At 36.6% G+C, this 20,131-nt stretch overlaps 1 protein-coding gene and 1 long non-coding RNA gene across 2 annotated transcripts; one reads left to right on the top strand and one right to left on the bottom strand.

The window, feature by feature from the left end:
* Positions 1 to 1,398: 1,398 nt before the first annotated feature.
* Positions 1,399 to 12,948, bottom strand: LOC107837594 (uncharacterized). The gene is made up of 3 exons (XR_001663630.1): positions 12,938 to 12,948; positions 12,445 to 12,447; positions 1,399 to 2,154 (listed from the first exon to the last, which is right to left on the bottom strand). It is a non-coding gene; the product is annotated as an uncharacterized LOC107837594 (long non-coding RNA).
* On the top strand, positions 11,005 to 18,850 carry ctsc (cathepsin C). The gene is made up of 8 exons (XM_007564102.2): positions 11,005 to 11,339; positions 11,600 to 11,745; positions 13,293 to 13,447; positions 14,165 to 14,320; positions 14,503 to 14,621; positions 16,875 to 17,006; positions 17,193 to 17,425; positions 17,671 to 18,850. Exons 1-8 carry the CDS (start codon positions 11,180 to 11,182, stop codon positions 17,935 to 17,937), a joined length of 1,368 nt encoding a protein of 455 aa, XP_007564164.1. The 5' UTR covers positions 11,005 to 11,179; the 3' UTR covers positions 17,938 to 18,850.
* The last annotated feature ends 1,281 nt before the right edge of the window (positions 18,851 to 20,131 follow it).

The raw sequence follows: 20,131 nt of genomic DNA, 5'->3' as shown, positions 1-20,131 counted from the left end.
GCTTTAGAACAATAATGCCCTGCTTGCTTATTATTTCTATGTGATTCAGAATAAACAGATTTGCATTTATTGTGCAGACACCACTTAGACATTTGGTTTGTCAGAACACACCCGGAGAGACATGTTTTGGATGTTCCATTAAACACCGTCATGTAATTATGATAATGAACATTCTTCTGAGGGTTAATTTGGTCATTTTATTGTTATTGTTTGTGTTAGACTGTTATTGTTAATTAATGCAGTACAACCCAACGATATTCTCATTTTCTCAAATTTACGTGGGTTTTGTTTAAGTTCTCTACACACAAAACACAAATGCAAAAAAATAAAATGTCACATTTCTAATGTAATATAAACTACAAATTGCATGAACATTTGGAAAATAATTCACAGGCCTACAGGTGCATCAAATAAATTGGAATGTTATTGAAAAGCTATGCAAAAACAAGCACTCGTGCATTAGATATATTATTCACACACACACACACAGTGTTAACACTTCATTATGTTCCACATATTAATCCAAAATAACTTTTCAATAATATTCAAATTTTCCAAAACCTGCAAATCAACAGATCAGATTTTAACATCACCTTAAAAAAATATGCCAGTTTTAAGGCACTTTGACTCTAGAATACATAACAAGATACACATAAATGTCCAGAATGTTGCTTTGTTTGTAGACTTTGGATGAAATTGCTGCACTTGCTAAGAATAAAGAAACCCAAAGCCTTGAGGGTGGCAAGAGGCGTCTTAAAAACCATCAAAAGTATTTTTGTAAATGTGTCTGAAGCTGCTTTGCTGATTTTGTTACATCAAAGCAAACATTTATTATGATGTATAATGGATCCCCTATAAAATTATAATGTGCATAAAGAAAAGAACAAGCAGTTTAGCCTGTGTGGTATATTAGGAATAAGAAAGGAAGCTGTATTTATTAATTTATCTTCAACATATGTAAGAAAGTGAGAAGTTATTTAATGAGCTTGTGTTATTTTGTTAGATTATATGACAGATGGTTGCAGAATTATGTCAAAACGATGTGTGTATGGCTTATGAAATATACTTTTTTGTTTATTTTTTTTCCATTTAAATGCAAAAGTAAACCTTAACATTGATGAAACACCAGTTTGGCTGTTGTACATTCCTCACACACAGATGCTCTGCTGTAGATTAATGCCATGGAAAAGATATGAATGAAAACTCCTCATTAATATCCATGATCAGAGTCTTTTAAAAAGCGGAGTGTTAGCTAAATAAATAAAATAACGTTGCCTATAGAAGGAATGTTTATCCTCTCACTGCTCCTTGGAGATAATCAAAACTGTCCACTTTAATTACCAACTTCAGCTACAGCGAGATTGTACACACTTATGAGCAAATGTGCTTGTTTGCTTCTTTTTTTTTTTCCAGCGCAGATGACCTGAGCAGAAAAACAAATTCCAGTCACAACAGCAGCTCATCAACATATAAATTACCACTGAATGCCGTGTTTCCAATCTGTTTGCAGCTTAGATTTATCTTCAAAGCCCTAATTGGACCGACGCTCGTCGGAGTGGCAGTACTCAGGCTTTAATTTGATCAAAGGAAAGTGATGATGAGTTATCATAAACTTATTGAGAGAGAATTGGAATGAGTTAAATTCTCTCTACTAAGTGGGCTGGATTTATTAGTCAGTGTTGCTAAAGATTTTATTTAGAAGTACTTATTCACTCCAGACAGAAAATGGTTGCTGCAGAATTTTATTTATTAATTATTTTTATTATTTTATTTTATTTTTTTACGATAAATGTCTTTCATTTAAGGCTTTCCTCTGACTCTGCTGGTGTTCCATTAATGCAGTTTTATCATCAGTGCCTTTCTTCAGTGAAGGCTTCAAAGTGCTATGTTTTTATGAGGTGGATGAACAGTAAGCAGAGAATTAATTAAACTCCAATTACATCTAAAGAGGATGGTGAGGAATTAGAAAAATCTTGTGTAAATTGTTTACAATTGCAAAAATCCTTAAAATGTTACAAGTTGGCTCATACTAGTCATTTTTCTCTGGACATGAAAAATTAATAATTTATCTTATCTTTCATTTTATTTTATGCTCTCTTTAAGAGCTGTACAATATAATTTGGTCTTATACATGCTTATTTGTTTAAAAAAATTCTGATCTTCTAATTTCTAATTATTCAATTGCACACAGATATTCTCTGCTTACTAATTAAGCAACATTTTAAGGCAGTTACTTAGGCAGGATTTTATTCAGTGATATCAGATTAAGACTAAATACAAATGTCTGTCACACTTATCTGTTTTTTCATTTTTTTTAATTATTTTGAAAATGATGTACTTTCGCTTCGACAACACCATTATGCTGTCCTTTCTGCTGTTCTGTCTCATAAGATTCTAAGAACATACATTGAAGTTTATGTTTAAGACATAAAATGTGAAAAAAATAAAATAAAATTATGGGTGTGAACAGTTACGCAAGGCACTAAATGTTGCTTCCTCTCTGCTATCATCTAATCTGCTCTTTTCTCACTAGTAACTCTGTGCTAAAAATATAGAGTTAGAGGCTATGAAGTTCAGAAGCCTGTGCAAAATTAAACGTGGTGAGCCAGAAGAAGCATTAAAATGTTGTAGTGGAAGGACAAGTAAATTCAGTCTTTTGTGGGGCACTTTTTGCTCACAGTGTGCCGCCTTTGTAGTATGGCACTAACAAAAGTCACCACAGTTTGACTCCCCGCAGTCCAACACCCCCCTGCTGGGCGGTAAAAGACAGCCAACTTGAAATGGAAGAAAGCTCAGAGAAACCTCTTTATTTTTTAACAAACAACTCTGAAAAGTATGATTATTGTTTTCTTTTACCTCTTCTTGGTTGTGCGACCACCATGGAGCGGTGCCGGGGAAAAGAACTGGGATATGGCTTTTTGTGGTGGGGGAGACGAAAATTAACGTCCAGCCTTTTAAATTTATTTTTGTTGCCACTGATGATCATTGTGCAAGTGAACAACAAAGTACATTTGAATTAATATTATTATTGTTATTAAAAAAAAAAATCTATGTTTCACTCACTGTTTTGTCAGATTTTTATTGATTGTTTATTGTGCTGAATGAAAGCATACTGAGCATTCATCTTCAACACAGATAAAATATGATTTTAAGATGCACTTTCAAATGTGATGTGGCTTTTTAAGCCATCCATTTTAAGCTAATAAGCTTAATTTTATGTATTTTTGGTTACATCTTAACATTTGGAAGTGTAATAGAATTAAAAAACTTTCAGATTTATTGCTGACAGTACTCCGAGAGAGTTGTCTGTCAGTTTCTGGCCAATTTGCTGGACACAGTCAGTGAAGGCTGGTTGACAGCACCTCAACACCCTCTGTGATATTTACTTCCCCCTCCATTTCCTTCCATGTCATATAGAAATCATTACGACATGGAAAAAGGCCTTCGATATGAGTATATTCTGAAAACAGCCACCCCTCCCAAACCCCCCAAAAACATTGCATTCATCTATTTTCAGGTATACAGGTCAAGATAGCAAAATTATCCTGCTACAGTTTATTCACTCTCCCCATCATCTCCTGATCTACCCACTTCACCCTCTTTTATGTCCTTCTGTCACTCCGTTCCACACTTATCTTTTTCCATCTCTTTGTCCCTCTTGCAAAGAAATTGCTCTGAAACTACAGAATTGTTGCAAATGAGCAAATGATTCATGTAGGTGTAAAGCCTGACATGCAACTAAGCAAACAAGAATACAAATTGAGGCTATTTTTTTACTTTTGAAGTTATCTGGATGTGGCGTGCTTCACTTGCAATATGGTAACAGGCTCATTTGCAGGAGCTGTGTCAAAAACAGGTTATCCATTTTTCAATATGAGCCTTATGAATCCCCGGCAAGATCTTTCTATACGTCATGATCTCCAAGTACATACTGTTTTATCTTTTCAACCTGAAAACAATTGTTATGAGCCAACATCTACATTTGTTCATTTTTTTTTTGCAAAAGTGCAGTTTTAGAGAAGTTCCAATTTCTTAAGTAAAGTTAACACAGTATATAAAATATTATAAACTTCTGGTTGAAATTAAAAGTGTACATGTGCAAACAAATGAAATTTTGTGTGTAGTTATATTAGGAGCATATAATACAAAATATTACTTATGTAATTTATTCATTTATTGTGTCTGAGCTGTGGTTACATTTCATGCAAGCTGAAAATGTAAATAAATCTTTTTTTTCTTAATAATTTCCTTTATCTGCTCAGCACAACCAGTTAATCTTGACACCTTCTTTTCCATATGGAGTCAGTATTTAAGCTCTGGAATTACTGCAAAAGTAATTGAGAAAGTCAGAGAAACAGCCCAATATTTCCACAGTTTATTTACAGCGGTCACTTTCAAAAACAAGCTTTCAAAAGTCTTGTATTTGATATATAAACAATTCAAGCTGCCTGCCTTCAAAAATGGCTCAATTATTAATATTAAAACACCTTATCTTAAATATACAGTGTGCACAAAATGAAGCGGGAGCGTCCTGGTGGGCTGCAAGAGGGTTAGCAGGTTTTCAAATGGATCCCAGTTAGCTTTAGGCTAACCTACTTTGACATTAAAAACTTGAAATTAAAGATTTTTATTTTTTTTGTCTTAAAAAAAACTTCACGGAATCCGTTTATTAATTTTGGTTGCCCAAAGTCATTTATCAAACAGCCTGTAGAAAACTGGGAGAAATTACTTGGATTTTAAATTTAATAAACAGATCTGCTCTCTTTCGGCAAAATGTTATTCAGTTATTGTTGTTATTAATTTATTAGTTATTTGTAAATTAGAAAACTAGTGAAAATGTAAAACATTATGAAGAAAAATCTATTGTATATGCCAATAGCAGAAATGTAAACCTTGCATATAGTGCAAGGTAAACCACATTTCTGGTTTTAATGACTGACTTGAAAATAAAATCAAGAGAAATTTAGCCTGGCATTTAATACAGTCTGACCTAGTCCTTGACCCAGCCTGACAACGAATCAACATAACTAAAAAAGGGAGATATCCGTGGCTTAAAAAAAAAGGTTGAAGAAATTGGATTTTCTCCTTCTGTAAAAATGTATGGAGAATTGAAAATACTAGAGAGTATATCTAAATCAACCTTTATCCTTATGTTATGCTGTGTAACAGGTTTGAGATGTTTCTGCATCCTGTTTCAAACGGACAAATTACCTGCAGATTGCATACTCATTCAGCAGAGAACTGCTCAAGAGCCATCATTTATTTTTAGGATTTATACAAAATGATATAGACGTGAAAATGATGTGTGCTCTGAGAATCAGGCTCAGGAACCAGTGATGTAAACAAAATAAGTCAAGTTGCATCTTGCATTGGGAAACTTGGATTGCATTTGTACAAAAAGGGTGAAAATGTTTTCTCTCATGCTATTGAATACAGGCTCAGCAAGTTATTATCACCGGGCACTATGGGAGGATTCCCAACTTAAGCAAGATCATGACACTGGAAAGTGTATTTTCTATCAGTTTTCAGGTCAACATTTCTTTCATTTTCTATTTTGTGACTTCCCTGTCGAGCTGATATATCAATTTAATGGAGGTCTATGTTACTTGCAAGGGCACAGGGTGTGTAGGTGGAGGCAAGCTCCAGTGGAAGTCATTTTCGCCCATCTATAACACTCCTTCCTCAGACTGCCAGACACTTAATTACCAGTCTGACCCTTTTTGTTGACCCTGCTGGTGGTTTCAGAACCTTTTAATTAACACTTCATCTCCCTTTGTTCCTTATTTTACTCTAAAAGTGCAAAAAAATGCATTTCACAAAATCAGGACTCCCATTGTAAGTTTTATGACTGACCTAATTGTGGTCCAGTTCATGTTTTTATGCTCCCGCTATGAAGATGTATGAATCACGGTGATGTCGTGATGCTATCCTTCCTTTAACATTTGCCATTGTAACAACAAATTCTCTGTAATTCATGCATTAGTGGTTTTTTTTTTTAGATTATTAGATCTGGTAACACAATATCAGTTATTGTCCACAGTGATACTGTGAAGTTTTTGAACTTTAATTTGCCCATAAAACAATTCTTCTACTTCCTTGTATCCCTCTTCTTGGTTGGAAAAACCCTGTGATGCAGTGAGTAATACTCACACAGTGTCTGACAGCCTCCATTTACTGCTGCCGGTTGTATGTGAATAGAATGAGATTGGTTTGGTGCAATCGGGTGGGGCCTATATATAAAATCTGAGTGGGCAAAAGGGTGTCATGACAGCATGTGGTTAACAGTGAGTGTCAGGCTGTGTTTTTGTTTTTCTATTCCTGTGAGGATTCTTAACTTACTGCACACCAACTGATAGAGACCTCCCATCACCATGGCGATGACCCTGAGATCAAATAAAACCACATATTTTCCTGTCTTTAATAGGTGAGGACATGGTTTAGTGCTAAAATAAGGCTAAGGTTAAGATTTTATTTTATTTTTTTTTGTATGAAGACATTTATGCAGTATTTCCAAAAGTATAAGGAAATCATGATGCTCATGGGGCAAGAACATACATTTTATCAAGGTGAAAAACTTTTATTGCACTTTGTTCAGGTGTGAATGTACTGCACGATGATGTTCCACCAGATGAGTTCACTTAAGTGCAAACGATGTAAGATTAAAGTGATTAACTTGAGTTTCTCACTTTGTCATGAGAGGCTCCACATAAAACACAAACTTGCTCTTGATTTTCTTCATTCTGATCAGTCATAATGGACAACAAACAACAGAGGGAGGCAGTGTTGCTGCTGAGAGATAACATCAGACACGCTTCGGACAATTAAAAACCCTTAAGTACTAAAATGATCATAAAACTGCCATTAAGGCATGCTAAAAACAACACTAAAATGAGCAGAATGAATAGGCCGATGCCTTTCAGACATCATGCTGAAGTATATTCAGTCAAATCTCATCAAGTATGTAACAGCGCTGATGATGACTCAACCACTTTGAACTGTTGACTGCTTCATAAATTACTTATTCTTGCATAAATGCAATCATAAATTAAATTAAATGCAGACAGGGCCAGGCCCCATTTAATAAAATGAACTGAGAAGTCATCATGGTGATTTCTTACCAACTATCATCATCACTAAAACTGAATTGAATGCATTTACTAGGCATTTAATGTTATCAACCAACACAAATTAATACATGATTGTGAAGTGGAAAGGAAATAATGCAGCAGACATGTTTTTGCAAATAGTGTTTGTAGAATCCTGGATAATTAGATGTGTGGTTGAGACATGGCCTTTCCCCCGAACCTATATTAACATCTCAACTTAATTTAGATGAAAAATAAATGTTTTATGTCATAAAATCATAAATTTGTGGTTGCAATGTATCAAAATATCAGATATGAATGTTTTTACAAATCAGTACAAATGCATAAATAACACTATTATTTAGGTAAAAATACAATTTATTTCTGAAGCATATTTTAAAACAGCATGCATGTTCACTCAGTGTTGTACAAAAATAAGAAAATGGTGCAAATGGTGTTAAAAAAATTTGTTTTTAAAAGTCTTAAAAGCAGGAAGTGAATATGCCTGTCTAATTTTAAAAGACCATGCATTCCAAAGTTTGGGAGCCACGAAAAAAAAAAAAAAAAAAACTTGATCTGCTTTAATTTTCTGCCTAGTTTTTGGAACAATTAAAACCAGTAGGTCGTCTGATTCAAGGAACTGTGATGGAAGATGAGGCTGAAGTAAACCAGAGAGGAATGAAGGAGCAAGACCATTTCAGCATTTATAAGTCAACATTAGGACTTTGAAATTAATTATGTGATTCACAGGGAGATAATCAAGGAAGGATGTGATTGGCAAGATGGGCTCATATCTTAGTGAACCAGCTAAAAGACGGGGGGCAGCAATTTTAATAAGCTAACGATGTAAAACAGTGTGCTTGACTGACACCATCATTAAATGCATTGTAATAGTTGAGACAAGTTGAGATAAAAGCATAAATTATTCTCTTCAAGTCATACCTTGGCAAAACTTGCTTAAATTTAGCTATTTTAGGAATAACTTTTTTGCAAAACAAAGATGATCTGTTTATTACATTTCAAATCTGAGTCTATAGTTTGTTACATGCTGTTTGATGAATGACTTGAGGGAACAAAAATTAATAAGCCAGGTCTTTGGTAAAATAATCTCTGTTTTTCTTTCACTGAAACCCAAAAGATGTAGAGCCAGCCAAGCTTTTGCCACCTTGAAGGCAGTTTAATAGAAGTTGGAAACATGGATTATTAGGTGTTAGAAGTAGGTAAATCGGGGAGTCGCAGTGGAAGGAAATGCCATGCTTGCTAGGAATAGACTCCAAAGGAACCAGGTACAAATAAAAAAGAAGAGGGTCAAGAATTGAACTCTGAGGAACCCTTCAAGAAAGAAGAATCGAACGGGACAAAAAATGTTTGATATTTACACTAAGCATTCGATCACTTAAATAGGGAAGAAGCCAATACAGTGCAGCACCTTTAATCCCAACCCAGTATTTCAAACGAGAAAAAGCAGTCGGGTCCTCATTAAAATGCTGCAATAAGATCTCAAAATGCAAGAATCACAGAACTCTCAGAGTTGATTAAAGGATACAGTTAAAAACCCTGGAACGGTGCTATTTTAGTGCAATGTTAACCTTGCGCTGAAAACCAGGATAGAAAACATCCACAATGCGATTAATGTCCATAAAAGCATTCAGTTGAAGATGGGCAGAAATAATTTATTTAATGTTCAAAAAATGATTCTTTGTGTTTGTGTAAGCTGTATTGAAGCAACTCTTACATACATGAGGAAATAATTAACAAGGAAGAACACTTCAGTGAACGCAAATTGAGGAATAAAAAAAAAGGCTTGAATGAAGAAGAAAACATGTAAAAGTGGCAGAGAGGAATCAGAGCAGGCAGAGAACAAATCTCTGGCTGCCAATATAGCCGAACCCAGAGTTGCTAGAGTTTTAATTTCCTGCCTGTGAAAGCGAGAACTATATCAAGATTGAAACACGACTTTCAATGAGTCACTCACTGAGGCTTAGTGGGTTCAGCCTGTTAACATTCGAAACATCACCCCCCCTAGCTCCCCACTCTTCTCTTAGCTTTATTGCACGCATGTTGTGTGCTCGGCTGCAAGCCTGAAATCCCATAAATGCAATAACCTACACATGGTCCCAAAAGCAATGCAATCACATGCATTCACACCTCCACACAAACGCGGCGTAATGGCACTAATGAGACTGCGTGACTAATTCCTCTTCAGTCCCTTCTTCAGATGAGTGCTTATTATGGTCTGTCAAGGAGATGAGTCAGTCCATGTCATGGTTACCATGGTGATAAAAGCCTCCAGCACTTCCCTTAAGTGCCCGCCAGCTAAAATAAGCTCTTTAACCCTTTTAATAACAGAGCCATCAGCAGGCATTGACACCCACACACAAACATGACAACAGGCAGGCTGACTCTCTGACCTCTTTCAGCGGACAAGTGAGGAGAAAATTCTCCCACAGAGATTGTTAGAATACACTGTTTTGGATGTGACGGACAAAGACAGCAAACATGGTCTGAACAGCATCTCAGAATCTCAGCTGACATCTGACTTTCTCTTGCTATGAGATCTAATGTTCATTGTCATGTTGCCTTGTATTCTCATTGCATAAGGCATTATGGTCTCTTTTAATATAACAGCAGGACATAAAGCACAGACTTGAACTCAAACTCATTTTTGAAAAACATACTTTTAACAGGATTAAAAATGTCTGTATAGAAAATTAAAACCTTTAGTTGTTGACACTTGTCGTTCTGCATATCTGTGAATTTAACACATTACAACACAGTTAAATACAAGCCATTTATTGGTGATCTATAGACCTTTTTTTTATATGCAATGCATACGTGTGGACATGTTGGGGTGATGTTATACACCCAAAAATAGGTCGTGCCAGTCAACTACTTTATTGGAGATAATAATAACCACTTTGATATCCTGTGGCACTTCAAGGCCTGTTTTTGATAAATAATGCTAAGATGATATAATATGCTCAATATTTAATTTTATTGCTTATTATTGTATATATGTCAGCAATAACAAGAGATGAAATACATCAGAATTAGGCCTCCTTATATTTCAAAAGATTAAATCGAGAACCTTCAAAAACACAAGTCAATAGAGCTCGCAATTATGCAGTTGTGCAGCCCTATGTGCAGCTCAATTAATTTCAGTTCAATTAGATTTAATTCAATCAACATATACTCTGAATAACATTCCTTTGGGTCTAAGACAATCAATATTAATCTATCTAGCCAGTGTCCATATTTCCTTCCTTGCATAGTGAAATTAAATTGGATTAAAAAATAATAGACAATAGAAAATATTGTGAAAAGTCTTTTAGAAAAGAGGCTTTTCATTAAAATGTAGACCTTGAACAATCTAAATAACAATAGTATTATATAACTGAAATGACGTGCTTAATGAAAATGCTGTTGCTGAATCTCTGTTATTCTTGGCGATACAGGACAACAGTGTGTTCAGCGCTAATTCAGTGTTTGTAAATGGTTGATTAATTTGTGTCTGTAACTGAGGTCACACATTGATTACCTATGATTATACTTCACAATACCTTTCCTCAATCAGCGTCAGTGGTCATATGACTACAAAACCACTCTAGATAAAGCGAAACTAAAAAGGGAAGAAGAAACAAAGAACACACGGCAGCAAGAGGATTACTGTCATGCACGTCCATTTTTGTAGAAAATGTGATTTTTTGGGTTTTATTGCTTCTTCTTTGCCTTAAGTGTGTGATGTCTTGCCACTCACAAGATTATTATTGAGTTTACACAGAGTTTACTCAGCGTATTTATTAATTAATTATCTGTAAAATATTAAACAGAAGTTAGCATTTTGGGTTTCACATAGCATCTGGGATACACAGGAAACAGTTGCCGCGCATGCGTATGGTGACGCAAGCTGTGGTGAACCATCTTGACGGAACAAGTTAAATTGAGGGTAAACTTTGAGTTTGCGCTACTTGCTGCCTGTTAAAAGGGTAGAATAGCAGAGCAGGTGACTGACAGTCAGGGTGAACGGTGTTGTCTTTACATCTGCGTTTGTTTCCTAGTGTTTCTTTGTGCAGGTAAGTTAGCAGTGAGTGAATATGAGGTTCAGCGCTGTTCTCGTGTGTGTGTTCCTGCTTTGGGTTGAGGGGTCATTGGGGGACACACCAGCTAACTGCACCTATGAAGACCTGCTGGGGACATGGGTGTTCCAGGTGTCCAAAGGGGGACACGACCAGACCGTCAACTGCTCTGCTGAAGGTAAGAAGCTAAGACGGAAATACCAGTTGTTGATTCATTTTGATATGTGACACGTTGAGGCCTTTTTCAGATAAAGAAAGCTTTACATGATAAGCTGTTGGCTTATAATGATGTATTGTACTCAGTGTTACATTTCATTGCTTATACTTGTTGTTATGTCTAGAAAATGAAATATTAAAACTACATTTGGCGTTCTGATAGATGGGAGGCTACCTAAACTGTTATGAAGTCATGTGATTTCATGTTAGTTTTCTCTTCAGCCACAGGTGAGAGCACAGTGACTGTGACCCTGGAGAAACTGTCTGTAGCCACAAATGAGCTGGGAACCACAGGCTTCTTCACCCTCATCTACAACCAGGGCTTTGAGGTGGTGCTCGGTGACTACAAATGGTTTGCCTTTTTCAAGGTAACGGTGAAACAAATTCAGTGTATTGTTTTTTTTTTTAGCTCTAATAATACTCCAAAACACATCTAATATTTCATGTGTTGCTCTGCTGATTCACTCGTAGTCAAATCTGTCATTTAGATACCGGTAAATGGTAATGTGGTGGGTTTGGTGTTTTTTTTTTTAACTCTCTGTGCTTTCACCCTTTCTCATTTCCTACTTCCATCTACTCTGATCGTATCTGTAAAGATTGGTGGACGATGTAAAGCAGCAGAGTTAAAGTTAAGTCCCTGGTCATGTGCTATTTTCCTGTCACTCACATGACAACGAGCTGAGGGAAGTTTCCCAGCCATTTTATTTTCCAGCCTCTGTTCTGATTTGTCCATGTCTGATTTAACTTCCTCATTATGTTAAGATGTATGACTTGCAAGTTTTTTTGTATCTTAATGTCTTCTGAAACCTATGACTCAATAAACACCTGATCTGTTTTTTTTATTTTTATTTTTTTATTGAAATCGCCATCAGTGCCAGTAACAAGTGTACATACATGCATTCTTGTCATAGACATAATTGTGGGTTTTCAATTAATTATGAGCCATTCTTTTTAGGTTAAATGCATATGCAACAAACAACTTCAATGAGTATTTAAATCCATATATTAAATGCACAAACATTTACTGTGCAACTTATCTTATACAGATGGGGTCATAATTTTTATACACTCTCAAACATGTACATACAATACTTTCACAAATATTTGTCACTATCATCATGGTGGATTTGGAGACACAACAGAGCTCTTTAAAATTTAGTGAGTCCAGTCATTTAACCTGACATTTAGCATATAGTCCAGAAAGTTTCAGAAGATTTGAGGTTGGTAGCTACCCTAAAGGTTTAATGTTAGCCTGCTTTATGAGTTCTTAACCCAGTTTGATGCATTTTCTTCTTTAGTGTTCTTATAAATTTTACGATACAGCACCACCGCTGGCAACAAACTGTAGCCTCAGCACGACGCTGCTTTTGCCGTTCCAGAGAGTTTTAATGTTCTTTGCTTTTTTATGTGTGGCCAAGTAGCTTAATCTTTGGCTTCTCTGACCATAAAACAGTTTTGAGCGTCGTATCCAATTTCCTTTCATCTGATGTAACTGTTTTTGTCAGATGAGAAAAGCATTGAGACAGTTGGCTGTCCTATAAGCAGCCCAAACGCATAAACTGGTTTTGAAATGAATAAATCAAGCTAATAAAGCTGCAAGAATTGACCCTAGAAAATGAAAATGTATAGATCATGTTTAAAAGTAGGGTTTGTAGCAGCAAACCATCCAATTTAAGTAAAGTCAGTCAATTCTGATAAGGGTGGCCAAATATTCAGACACAATAGTGCTTGGACCTTGCTGATGGTGACAAAAATACTTTTTTTGTGCATGATTTAGCCCAATTTTGAAGTTGTTACTGGCACTGAGTCTGCATATAAAGAATTTACCATAAATAATTTACCTTTTATTTTTGCAGAGACGTACAGTTTGTGTGTATAAGACAAGAAGCCATAATTTGTCTCCTGACTCTTGCAGTACACCCAGGAAGGCTCCAAGGTGACCAGCTACTGTGACCAAACCCTGCCAGGATGGGTCCACGATGTGCTGGGACGTAACTGGGCCTGTTTTGTGGGCAAGAGGGTGAAGCCCGTGCCACCCAGAATAGATTCTAAGCCAGTCTTCAGCAGCGGGTACCTAAATTACGACCAGTTCGGACTATTTTGGCAAAGTACAAATGATAGGAACTTGAACTGGTAATCATAAGCTGCAAGGGATCCTGAGGAATACAAGAAGAGCTAATGTGCAATTCTTACATCTCTGCTTCATATTATATTTTCTCTTCCTCAGTATTTCCCCTCATGTGTGCGAGGAAACCTTATCTAACTATTTGACTTTTGCTATGAAAGCCTGAGCATGCAGTTTCTGGTCACATGAAACTACTTTCTGTGATAACATGATTCAAGGCAAGAGTTGTGTTTGCAGAAAGTTTAGTAAAATGTCTCCACTGTTTTGTACCTCTAACTGAATTTTTTCTTTCTATCCTTTTCTCTCAATTGCACGTTTGAAAGTCTTTATTTCTAGTAATTTAGATGACTGTCAGCTTATAGCTAGTAAAAAAAAAAAAAGCAATACTTAAGATTAGAGTATTACAGGATATCAATAAAAACACTTTTGCTACAAAAATGTGGGCTTAATGAAAATGTTGAATATCTGCTTGAATGTTATTTTAATATGAGAGACTTATCTCTTATATTAAAATGTTATGTTTTTTTTATTTTAATTGTAGATTTTATGCTGGCACTGTACACAAACCTGAAATCTCCAGCATGTCCTTAAAGTGATTGCTTTTTCTTAGTTTGTTTCCTTGGATAAAATCTACATCAGCTCTTTCATTACTCTGTCCCCAGACTGCTCCCGAAGCCGTATAAACACAACTGGGACTTCATTGATTTAATCAACACCGTTCAGAGCTCCTGGAAGGCTGTGGCGTATCCTGAGCATGAGATGTACACTTTGCGAGAGCTGCATTACAGAGCAGGCGGCCCTGCCTCTCGTATCCCTGTGTGAGCGCTTCGTTCCATTCCTCATTCCATCCTTTTTGCGTGATGGGCAATGTGTAAATCTGATTTCCTGCTAAGAAACATCAATTTATGAGGATCTTTATTGATTGAATTGCTGTTTGCTTGCCACAGACGTGTGGCGCAGGTGTCCCCCCTTTAAAACTGCCTCTTGATGTGTTCTTCAGACGCGTTCGCCCTGCTCCTGTGGAAGCTGGTTTAGCCAAGATGGCGGCAGCCCTCCCCGAACACTGGGACTGGAGAAACGTCGATGGCGTCAACTTTGTTAGCCCTGTGAGAAATCAAGGTGACCTTTCATTACAATCATGTAATAATTTTGAAAAGGTGTTCTTTTGGTCAATACATTTCCTCTTTAAAATTTGATAAGTTTCTTTATAATGAAGTTTTTAAATCTCTTTAACTTTTTGGAGCTAGCTTAAGCGAGAAACTCAAGTCTTATTGTTTTACTTCAAAAGAGCTGAAAATTTCAAGCCATAATATTAGAATGGCCCGAAGGATCAGATGCAGGTTTACATCCGACAGCTGTCAGTAACGGTTTCTATTCAGAAGCATTTCCCCACTCACTTTGCCTCCTTTCCTCTCTGCCCTTCTGGGTCTGCTTGCTGCTCTCTTCCTGTTTTCTGCACACTGTTGTGTGTGTGTGAGTGGAGAGATTACAGAAGCGGAGTGCTTCGAGTGTCTGAGAGAGCCTCTGTAGGGTGGGGTTTAAGCATCTAGAGAAATCCAAAGTGCTTCAATGGAATAGCCCTTCAAGGTACTGTGGAGGGCTACGGAGCGTATTTTATTTTTATTGCATGAGTCGAGTCCGGTTTTTCACAAAACGTTTGACGCGTCTACGTGAAACCTTTATTTCCTGCTTTGCTGTGTCTTTTAAATGAGCAGATACTTCTGCTAAGTATTTCCAGCTGGAGAAGAGAAATTACATGTTGCAGCGGGGTTACTAAAAAGACGCTTCTGCAATGTTTTCCTGAGGACTTTACACTGCCCAATGATAACTCATTTAGTGCGAACAGTTGCTCATGCTGATCAAAGTATTGACTTCGTTCTCTTTCCTTCTGTTCCCCCCTACGTTTTAAGTAAAATAGGGGGATTTCAGATATGAGGCATTTGCATCAACACGAAAACATTCAACAATAACAGTTGGAGAAGCGTTTTACCTTGTAAATGTATCTATAATGAGATGGATGAAAAATGTCCCTGCATAATCGAGCTTGAAATCTATTATTGCCTCCCTGCTGCTCTGCTTTTGCAGAGCATTCTTCTTCCTCTTTTTCTTGTTAGCTATTGTGAGCTCTGCTTGAAAAATCTCAGGCCTGGAAATTTCTCCCCCTGCCCAACTCCTGACAGCTTTTCACCTCTGGGTTAACTTGCTTTGTAAATAATTTATCTCTACAATGATCTGGATTTGAAGGGCAACTGTTTAGAACTTTCCAGGAATTTCATCACTTGCAGAATCTCTTTGTTCTGTAAAGCATCATAAAAAAAAAACAGCCACACAGATGTCTGTGTGTGATCTATAGGCTGGGGCTGTGTGCATCACTGCAAGATGGCTCTCTTTGAAAATCTCCTCTGCCTGAGGAAATAAAAGTCTGAATGTGACACTTGTCAAAGGAGTAAAAGAACACAGAGGAATCTGTGACCAACTCTGAATCAATCACATCAGTTTGAACAGAAATCAGGAAGAATATAAAACAGCCTTATGATGAGCACGTCCTGCTGATGACAGATTAGAGACACATGGATGTGTTTCCTGTAATGTGACGGCTCTGGACTAAAAGACACTATTGACATATTGAAAGAACCAAACATATTTGATTTTTTTTTATCTACGATAATCAAAATTTAATCATGTCCTATGAACCCTCCGTAACGCTCTGCCTTATGGGTAAAATTGATTTTTTTGTTTTTGTTTGTTCTTGCCTCGAGTCTTCTCATAAACTGAAGAACTTTGTGAACCTTTGGATCAAAATGAAAGTCTGTTTTACCTTATTGCTACTAAAAAGCCGAAGGCTTTAGTCCCAAATATACTCTCCACTGTCTCACCCTGAATCATTACTGCAATTAAATCGCCCTGCACTTTCCTACGGCCTCTGCTCCTTTACCTAATTTGTTCCTGTAGAGCATTTTATTAGCAACCTAATGCCTGACACATGTATGCAAACTTTGTTTAATCTGTTCTCCAATAGAATGACTGCCTCATTCTATTGGTATGCATTCATCGTCAAGGTCAGATAAATGTGCTGTGGCAAGAGTATCGAAAAACATTTGGTGCTGAATTTAGTCCAAAAAATACTTTATTATTATTATTGTAGCTGCCCCAACAAAACCATTCTGTCATATGGAAATATCCAGCTTAAAGTCACTTTGCACTGACCTTCCTAGGCATTTTGTGGCAGTTGGGGGCAGGATATTATATATGTTATATGTTGTTAACTTTTGCATGTAGTGGGGACAAAGCATCTTTTAAAAAGCTGTCTTTTCACTGTGCCATGTTGTTATTTCTCATAGCAATGTTTTCTCTCCATCTTTGTTGTTTTAGGATCCTGTGGCAGCTGCTACTCCTTCGCCACCATGGGAATGCTGGAAGCTCGAGTTCGGATCCTCACCAACAACAGCGATAGCCCTGTCCTCAGTCCTCAACAAGTGGTCTCCTGCTCTGAATATGCTCAAGGTAAACTAATGCTCTAAAAGATATTATTTCTAGCACAAATGAAAGCATTTTCTGCTAAAAGCCGACGTAGATTATTTTCTGTTTGTAGAATAATATCTGCAGCATGTTGTGAGATAAACAACACATTTAAAAAAAATTTTTTTGCTTAAAGATTTCTACTTTTTGTTTTTTTTACACCTTTGCAAGGTTGCGATGGGGGCTTCCCTTACCTGATTGGGAAGTATGTACAGGATTTCGGCATTGTGGACGAGTCTTGCTTCCCGTACGCTGCAAAGAACACTCCATGTGGTGTGCCTGCAAACTGCGGCCGAATGTACACAGCAGAGTATGGATACGTAGGCGGATTCTACGGTGGCTGCAGTGAGACCGCCATGATGTTGGAACTGGTCAAGAATGGACCGATGGCTGTTGCTTTGGAGGTACAACAGCTGCTTAATGTCTCTGTGATGTTCATATGCAAATCTTGTCTCTGCTACATAATGTATTAGATGTGTCTCTGCAAGTTGGAGATCTTATAAATAAACTTTTGAAAGGCTATATATGCCAAAAGTTTTATTTTAAACTGTGGATTGTGATATTATTCTAAATGGATAACATTAACCTCGTACAACAAAATAAAATGGTAGAAAATGGAGAACTATTATTAATTAGTGTTTGTCTACAGGTGTACCCTGACTTCATGAACTACAAAGGAGGCATCTACCACCACACAGGCCTTGCAGACTCCATCAACCCCTTCGAGCTGACCAACCACGCAGTGCTGCTGGTGGGCTACGGCCGCTGCCACAAGACCGGAGAGAAGTACTGGATTGTCAAGAACAGCTGGGGTGCCCAATGGGGCGAGGACGGCTACTTCCGAATTCGCCGGGGAAGCGACGAGTGCGCCATCGAGAGCATCGCAGTTGCAGCCAAACCCATCCCCAAATTGTAGATGCTTTTAAGTCAAAATCAGAACAAATTAGTGCCTTGATCACAATTCTGCATCCTTTAAATTGAATGTATTTTGTTTCAATCTTGGTTAAAAATATGGAACTGCAAATTGATCACATGGAACGCTATGGTCCTCTCGTACTAAACTGGTTGACCAGCACATGCATAAAGGCTTGAAAAGTTACTGATTGAAGTTTTAATGGAAACATTTCCTTGGTACTTTAAATGTTTTTAGAGTTTTAAATGTACTGAAACTGAAAAGAGTAGGATTGTTCACCAGTTTTCAAAATCTGAAATGCTTACATTAGTCTAAAATTATGAGATTGATGCCTATGAATAAATCAAGTTGATTTTGAAACACTCCTGTATAAAAAGATGAAAAATACAACCATTGTATTTTAACTAATTTGTATCGTTTTTAAAAGTTTCTCCACACATTCTTACCTTATGTCTTCTTCTACATTTTAATGACATGGATACAGCTGATTTGCATCTGGACATTGAATGTGTTTTTGTTTTTTTGATTTTTTTTTATTTTTTATTTTTATCCAATGTTCCTTCTTTTCTCCAATTATGTTTACTGATTTTTATGCTGTTGGTAGTCAGAAACCTCCTAAATCCATGCTGTTCCTGCCAACACAAACCAGAATGGATTGATTGCGCTGTAACGGGTTGTAAATTCTACATTGAACATTTAAAAGGGAAATGATTTATCAGTGTGTTTTTTGTCAATTGTCCAATGCAGGACTTTTTTTTTCTCTGTCTCAGGGAAGCACTGCAGAGAATTGATGTCTTTAGTCCCTGCTTCCAATTTGACATCGCTGCTGCCGTGTTTCATGGTGGATTGCTCCTTGTGGAGCATTCAAAGATAATTTCTCTCAATAAAGGGATGCATCACTTTGCAAAGAACAAAATGTGTTTATTTTGTCTTTTTTTTGTTTAGCTAAAGTAAAATCCTTGACTTTGTTTAGAAATCCTTTTAAGCGATTTGCCACTTGTTTTTTTTTTTTGTAAGGGCTTTATGTTGATCAGTTTAAGCACAAATTTGGTAAAAGGCAACAAGTGAATAATCTGTGATCAGTGCATTGGGGATCCATTTTCTCCTTTTAACATCTTTTCTTTTAGTCATGCATGCAAGTAAAATAAAGCTTTGAAGTTCTGATGTGTTTCTTAAAAAAAGACAAAGATAGGAAAACCTTATTGTGTATGCCTTTTTCACATGCTTTAGCAATCAGTGCAGGCACTTTCAAGAAGCTAATTTTCACTGAGATGGTGTGGGAGAGTGCATTTAACAAGATGTCTGAGAGTTTTACCTGCTTCATCTCATTCAAACTGGGTTGAGTTCACTAATGTTCAGGGATTTTAAGAGATTTCACATGTTCTTCATTGAATATAAGCCTGGGCTTGAATGATCAGTATAAACTTGATGTGTTACATTTTTTTTCTGTGGGATTTGATTATCTCTCTTTTTCTGATGGGCTTGTTTTTGGTGCTGTTTCATTGCCAAAACCCTGAAGGGAACTTAATCAGGTGAAATTACAGTTACATGCTAACATACTGTAATTAATTTATTATATTGTGTGCTTTGGGGTTTTGAGTTGTAAAAGGTGATAAGGAAATGCAGTTTAAATGCTAACTCCTTAGTTTTTTTTGTTTTTGTTACATTGCAGCCATGAACTTTTGCATAATCTATGTTACAAACCAACATAGAGTGGTGCATATTTGGAAACTGGAATAAGAATAGTAGTTTTTTTTTTTTTTTTACAATTTTGTACAAATTGAAAGTTTTGCATCAATGTTCAGATCAAAGCTTTTGTATGTGTTAGAAAGCCACAAATTCACATCACACCTTTCAGATTTATTTATTTTGTATGAAAAAAATTCTAATCTTTTATCCCTTTCTTCACATATTGTGCTCTACCTGTGTTCATATTGGGGTGGACGGGGACAATTCTAGACTTTTCCAAAATTGGGGGGTGGGGGGGTCCGGACCCGATCCCTCTCCTGGATTTCCGCCCATGGTGCATTTTCTGGAATAAACTGTACTTCTAAATAAAACCATCACCAAGAGCTAAAATAGAATTGTACGTAGGAAACAATTAAATTTTTGAACAAGAAATCTTAAAACCAAGGAAAATATAAAACCAGAATCCTAAAGGTCATGACACCTCAGCTGTTTACTTTTGAATTCAGTC

The sequence above is a fragment of the Poecilia formosa genome, unplaced genomic scaffold (genome assembly GCF_000485575.1).
Source record: "Poecilia formosa unplaced genomic scaffold, Poecilia_formosa-5.1.2 Scaffold155, whole genome shotgun sequence".
NCBI classification, from domain to species: domain Eukaryota; kingdom Metazoa; phylum Chordata; class Actinopteri; order Cyprinodontiformes; family Poeciliidae; genus Poecilia; species Poecilia formosa.
The sequence above is the reverse complement of the archived record's forward strand: the minus strand, read 5'-3'. Positions and strand labels throughout refer to the sequence as shown.

Excerpts from the sequence above, each read along its gene's own strand:
- ctsc (XM_007564102.2), top strand. The coding sequence starts at position 11,180 with ATGAGGTTCAGCGCTGTTCTCGTGTGTGTGTTCCTGCTTTGGGTTGAG. Across the intron at positions 11,746-13,292 it reads AATGGTTTGCCTTTTTCAAG|TACACCCAGGAAGGCTCCAA; the intron begins GTAACGGTGAAA and ends TGACTCTTGCAG. Across the intron at positions 17,426-17,670 it reads CGATGGCTGTTGCTTTGGAG|GTGTACCCTGACTTCATGAA; the intron begins GTACAACAGCTG and ends GTTTGTCTACAG.